The following is a 6,503-nucleotide window of genomic DNA, read 5'->3' as shown; positions in this document are numbered from 1 at the left end:
TCTCTTCTAGGTTGTCTTTGATGCAGAGATGTTGGGATGTGGGTTGAAGTGCGCGACTCGCGGAGTCGAAATGAAACGGAATCTGCAGATTTATCCACCAAATTGTTGAGGTTTGGTGGGGTGGTATGACAATATGAGTGGAGGGACCCTGCTTATCACACAAAGAGGCCGTTACGCCTGATCATCATCTCACCGCTGATGGCCTTAACCGTGATGAAGGTTGAAGTTCAATCGAGGAAGAGTCCAAACCAGCTGCCGACAGCCGCCAAGTAGTAGAGCTGATGGGCCCCACAAAAGCTTTCAATCATGGAAGACGGTTCTTCACACCTCAACCAACGGCTCATCTCGCCTCTCCGTCTTAAATACCAGCAGGTTTGCTCATAGGACGGGCACAGTAATTGGATATGAAGTTCGGGTATTGTTCAATTTGGTTTGGTTTTTTATTGTTTTTATCAAAGCCGATGTTGGAACCCAGGCCGCGCCGTCAAGCGTCGACCAAATCCATCCCTTCAAGGAGAAATCACGCCCGAGACCCGAACACTAACACCGAGGTCTTCCAGCATGCCCCGAAATTGAAGAAACCACGGCAGCCGACCATCCATTCTCTCCTGGTTCCTTCCCTTCCTAAACCCCCAAAACCCAGCATTTCAAACAAACACCTACACTTAAACATCCCAAACCCTTCAGTCATCTCGTCTGTGCCCCAACCCCGAATCGTCAAGTCGTAACCCTAGGTGTTGGTAAAAAAACAAAGGGGACCCTTCACCACCCCCCTTACTCATGGTCCTAAAAACTTTGAACCAGTGGCATGAAGAAAAAAAAAGCTGCTCACTGTTCGGCCCCGTAAACCCGTTTCGCCAAGTTGTTACAGAACACAACCTCGAGACCAAATGAAAGCCATTCTAGCCACCAAGATGAGGCTCGAGGAGGAAAAAGGAAAAAATGCCGAGCTAGCTTGCAAGCAACCTAAGCAAACTCCGATATCAGGTCGTAGGAGATAGATGCCAGTGCATGGTGCTTAGACAAGCGTGGTCGGCCGGTAAAGAAGCAAGGGAATCGAGCAAAGAGACTTGAAAATATAAAAATGCCTCCCAAAAGCACACTAGGGGAATAAACCGAGGCGAGAAAAGGAAAAAAGGTAGTTGGGAGTGGTCACAAGCCCCAACTTTTCTGCCTCATGACCCAACCCATACAGAAGAGAATTAATACCCGGGGAAATAGCACCAAATGTGTACCCATGAATCCAGTAAACTTTTTGAGAAAGCAAAAAAAGAAGGCGCAAAATGATCGCTTTTGAGTGGCACTCTATGCTATGCCCTGACAGCCATAATTGTTTCGGTGTAATGGTGTCGTGTGTCCAGCGCGTGATAGGACAGTCGTGGTAGCATGGAAAGCCGCTCTGCCCGCAAGAGACGTGACTGCTGGGTAACAGATCCCGGGCCTGTGCCAACGGAGTTGTGCGGGACCAAGTGCGTGGCCACGGGAGCAAAAACCAGGTGGGAGGTCTAGAACTCTCGAGCCTTGTCCTTCTTTTTCAATAACCATCCACTACCCTGTTTTTTTGTCAAGTGGTCCACTTGGGGTCGGATGCGCAAAAAGGTGGGGCTGGTTGCTGAAAATTTTCGAATGTGCCGAAGAAAAACCGTTTCGCCGAATCTATGATGAAAAACCGAAGAGAAAACACGATGGTATTGACACCTGGGGAAAAAGAAAACGCCGATTTATGTAATGGAACAGGGCCGGTATACCGTTAAAGGAAATTTCATTAGTCGAGAACGGCGTGCTCCGGACCGGGACGGGAGAACGAAGGTTCTCAGGCATGGGTATCATAATAACACCAGCCTTGCCGATACATCACAGCTCGCGAATGTTGTTATGCGGGCGAAATGGCAGGATCGGTAGAGGTGGCGGTGCAGTTGGCCATGCTGGTGGCTAGCGTCGAGTCCGGGCCGTCGTCTGGGGTATCTGAATGCAAATGTATCGAATCTCCCAATATGCCTTGAAGGAAACCCGCGTCCGGGAGACGATGCAAAGAGCAGAACTTTGCTCAAGAAAATGTCGAGGCAAAGATTGATTGATAGTAACGCCGATGGGGTCATCAATTCGATGACGATGCGATCCATTCGAATGATTAGCCTACCACAGCTTGGCCATAGCCGTGGCCGTGGGTGCCAAAGTACCCAGCCGTCTTGTGCAGACCACCACAGCTACCGCAGTTGCAGTCGGCAGCAGCCGGGTGCTCCCAGATGCTATGGCCATAACCGTAGTAGTTGCCATAGCTGCCGAGATTCCGGGAAGCCTGGCTCCCACCGTAGCGGAACCCGCCATAAGCAGGGGCCTGCTGGTATTGTCTTGATCCGCCGTTGCCGCTAAGGAGGGCACCGTCAAACCATTCAGCGTAATTCGAGTTGACCAAGGCGGTTGAGTTGGCGTACTCCGGAGTGCCGTATCCGGAATCGGGGGGTGTGAGGGGGGCTGTCTGAGGCCAGGCAGCCTGGGAATACGCCCACGGTGAGGGATCGTGGCGGAAAGAGTTGGTCGGTGGCGCCTGGCTGCGCTTAGCATTGTTGGAATAACGCTTCAAATCCGACATCTGCTGGTTCCACCAAGCCTGATACAACTGTTCCGCGCGAGTCCGGGCCACATCAGGTTCAACCGGTGACACGGCACCAGCCAGACGGTCGCGGCCAGCCCGCTGTTGCGTGTTCTTGGTCTCTTGCCATTCCTTCCAGTTCGCGATCCAGGCTTGGTAGTCCTTGCTCTCATCCAAGTTGACATAGAGACACCAGTGAATTGCGCCTAACCACTCGTATTCCAGAGTGTTCAGCTCCTGGACCGGGATGCCGCTCACTTCCGACCAAGACTTGTTCTGGAAAGTGTTGTCGTCCAAAAACTTGCTCCCAAGGAGCAAGGAGATGGTCAGCATGCGCCAGATCTGGCCCTCGGTGTGGGTTGTCTGACCGGCGGCATGCATCATGTTGATCCGCTTGGCCAGGTAGTTCATGCCCAGCAGGATGGTGGTGCTCGGCAGACGGGTGGAGGTGAGAATCTGCGACACGAATTTGCGGAATGCCGGGTTGACCTGGCGCTGCGGCATCACGATGCGCGTCGCCATTTCGGAGACATAGTCGGCCATAAGCTCGACCTCATAGTCGAGAACGGCACAAACACCTCCAGGCATTTTAATGGCAGTTTCGTCGGCGGTGATAGTAGGGAAGAGGTAGGTCGGAAAAGGAGGGTCGAACTGCTTCGAGCAGCTGGAAATGGGCGTATGTGGGTCGAACCTAATCCACACGTCGAGCCGAAGCTTCCAGAGCCGAAGAGTCGAAAGATCTCGAAGGGCGAGGGCGTCGAGATCTAGTAGGCCAGCAGAGCCATAGAGCGGAGATTTCGTCGTCCGGACAAAGGTGAGTTTTTGTGCCCAGGTGAAACGACTCGGAAACCCTCGCGATTCTCAGTGCCAAATGAGAAGTGGCTGCCGTGTGTGTGTTCACGAACCGATGAGAACCAGAGTCGTGACCTCGTCGAAGAGAAGAAGGTTATGGTGAAGCGGTAAAGGATTAGGAGAAGAAAAGGAACGTCTAGAGCACTGCAGGTCGGATTGTGAGTCAGCTGGGATCCCTCGCGGTCGGTCTGTTGGCGAAATGCGTGAAGCTCAAGTGAGGCTGGAAACAATGTGGGTGAAGCGGCCCGGGTCATAACCCCGGTCAGAGGTGAGGCCCGGTAATGTGTTGGTCTCGAGGTCGTCTTGACGCCAGCCACAAAGGCCAACACTTCTGTCCGAACAATTCAAGTGAAGCAAAGCTAAATGAAAACAGCGCAGGGCCAACAGAACAAGAACAGGACAGGGGTGCTGAGAAGCCAAAAACGCGTTGAGGCTGGAGATGCAAGGGTAGCAAAACAACGAGGTGAACGGCAAGTCGCGCACCAGCATGGGCAATGAAACCGGCGCCAGCGATGCGACAGAGAGAAAAAAATCCAAGGGCATGATTAAATAGAAGCAACTGTCAGTACGAACCTAGCAGGAATCAACCGAGACAAAGTAATCCCTTGTGCCGAGTGATAGAGTGTCGTGAGTGTCGTGGGTGACCTCCAGGCTATGTCAATGGTTGGAAAACCAAAGTCACAACAGCACCCCAGACCGGTAGAACGGCTCGCGTGCAGGCGCTGTTTCTCTGTCGCCGTTCGAGTCAACGAAAGGACAACAGACACCCGAATCCAGAAATGAACAGCCCAAAAGTGAATTTGGCCGCTCGTCGGTCGCTCGGTGCTTGGCGGATTCAGCGATGGTCGAAGGTAAAGGGAGGAGGAGGAAAAAACACGGCGTTGAACGTCGGGTGGTGGAAGGACGGACGGGGAGGTCGAAGGGGAAGAAGGGAAAAAGAAGGGGATTTGCTTTGCGGAGCAGTTGATCAAAGTGGCCCTGGTTGCAGGCGAGCAAAGTCCAGCCAGCGAGTGAGCGTGCGAGGGTGACCCGGCGTGGGCCCACAGCAACGGAACATCTGTGGGTGGAGACTGTGGCAGCATGCGCGGGTGGCAGATGGGGCGAGGGAACCTGGGCCATTTTCGTGAGCGGGCTGGGGGTCGGGTGAACATGACGCAGGGCCCACCCCATGGTCTGCAGGTGGTCCGGCACGGGCGGGCATGGGCGCCGAGGAATACCGGGCCCTTTTTCTGCCCTTCAGTTCTGCGGCTGTTGAAGAATGGCTACAGCAGTGTGCTCTGTAGCAGGAATACCCAACGGTTAGAGCAAGACGAGCTGCTTATGCTACACAAAACATTGCTTGACAAGAGCTAGGGAATAAGACTTCAAGCCCAGCATCAGGCTTGCGTTCATGTTCTTGGTCCACCAAAGCAAAGAGGCATCAAAGCTTGTCCAAGCCAGATAAACAATGGAAATGTGTGGACACGAATTCCTAGTAGCGACGGGCCGGCGGAATAAGTCACATTCTGACGGCGGAACGAAAGCAGGGCGAAGGACCGTCAAGCAAAAACGCTGAGGCGCTGCTGCAATTTTGCGAAACGGTAGCATCCAGCATGGAGAATTTGGGGGTGACCAGCGGCCTGCGGAAATGACGGAAATGACGGGGTCACAGCACCACCGAGTCTCGCCCAAAAAAAATTCGAGGTGGCCAGTTCGTGCCAAGCGGTCAAAGGCAGGCGAGGCAGCGTGTCCATGGAATGCCAGCCTTCTAACGCCTTCCCCGTCGAGACCGCACCTTTTTCGTATTTCAACCGGGGACCGCTTTTTGCACTGCGACTTGGCCATTCTCCAGCCTGGACGACCGGGCCAGGGTTGATGCAAAACGTGACAGGAGACTGACTTCTCGCAGCTCGTGACGCGGCCCGAGAGACGACTCACGTTCAGGCAACGACGACCTCGAGCCACCTCCGAATAATTGTATCCTTCTCTGGTCAGTTGTTCTGAGAACCTCGGCCGGCCACACCTTGCAGCAGCACGTCAAGGGACCCATTCAAAAGAGTTGGAGGGTTGGGGTTAGCGGTGCGCAAACGGGCAAATTTCGGGGAAAGAAAACGCCCCATTTCCCCAGCGTGTGATTGACGTTTCGGTCAAGAAGTTACTGCCCAATCAGAGGTTAGCAATTGAGAGTCTTCAAAGCCAGACAACCATCCGACGGCGAGCAAAGGAGTCAGCCCTTTTGCAGGCACGTAGGAGGCGGCGGCCGCGTTTCCATTGGCCTTTCGTCAAGCCACAGTCATCGCACTCCAGGGCATCATGCTGGGTGGCATTTTGGGGCTTGGCCTGGTGGTGGACGCCACCCCGTGATCACTGGAACCCGGGGGGGGGGGAGAAAGGGGGAAAACTTTAAACGTACCGGACCCACCCGCTCATGGGAAACGATCTGGCCCAGCGTTGACAAGGCACAGTCGAATCGTTGACATCGGATTTTTTTTCAGTTGGCTCGCGCCGTCGAGTCAAGAGCCAACTCCCAGGCCGCCGAGTCAAGAGCCAACTCCCAGGCCGCCGAGTCAGAAAGGCCGCTGATGAAGGAGTGGTCAGCTCACGCGCCGTCGCTGATGTTGGGCCAGCCTATCAAAACCCAGGCATAGGTGCAGGAGATTTCAGTGTTGTGGTGAGTTGAGAATTGCTGAGGGCCCACCCTCTGGGGTACCGGTAAAATCTCCTTCAGAAAGGAAGCGGTCAGGGCAAAACTGGAACCGTGGTGCCGGGAAGCGCCCCAGGAAGTTCAGGAACGGAAAGCAACCCCCAACAGCAGCGCCGCGACGATGGACAATAAACTGCTGGTTCGAATCGGCGCAGACACGAGCAGGCGTGATAGGCAGAAACCCAGCCTCGCCTTGAAGCACCGGAGTGAGAACGAATGAGAAACAGAAGGCAGGTTCTCGGTTTGGTCTTTCTCACGGCGTGAAAAGGCTGTCTCGGCAAGAGCTCACCCATCGGCCGCCCTCAGTTTTGGCTGATCGCCGGTAAGAGCAGCCCAGGTTGCCTTTCTGGTTGCTTTCCCATTTGGGGAAGAACG

General features: G+C 54.3%; 1 protein-coding gene across 1 annotated transcript; it reads right to left on the bottom strand.

Annotated features, from left to right (window-relative positions):
* Positions 1-2,131: 2,131 nt before the first annotated feature.
* On the bottom strand, positions 2,132-3,181 carry C8A04DRAFT_10204 (uncharacterized protein; the record flags this gene model as incomplete). Its single annotated transcript, XM_062776500.1, has 1 exon — positions 2,132-3,181. One exon carries the CDS (start codon positions 3,179-3,181, stop codon positions 2,132-2,134), a length of 1,050 nt encoding a protein of 349 aa, XP_062639442.1.
* Between the last annotated feature and the right edge of the window lie 3,322 nt (positions 3,182-6,503).

This window comes from Dichotomopilus funicola (genome assembly GCF_033296635.1).
Source record: "Dichotomopilus funicola strain CBS 141.50 unplaced genomic scaffold C8A04scaffold_11, whole genome shotgun sequence".
NCBI classification, from domain to species: Eukaryota; Fungi; Ascomycota; class Sordariomycetes; order Sordariales; family Chaetomiaceae; genus Dichotomopilus; species Dichotomopilus funicola.
The sequence above is the reverse complement of the archived record's forward strand: the minus strand, read 5'-3'. Positions and strand labels throughout refer to the sequence as shown.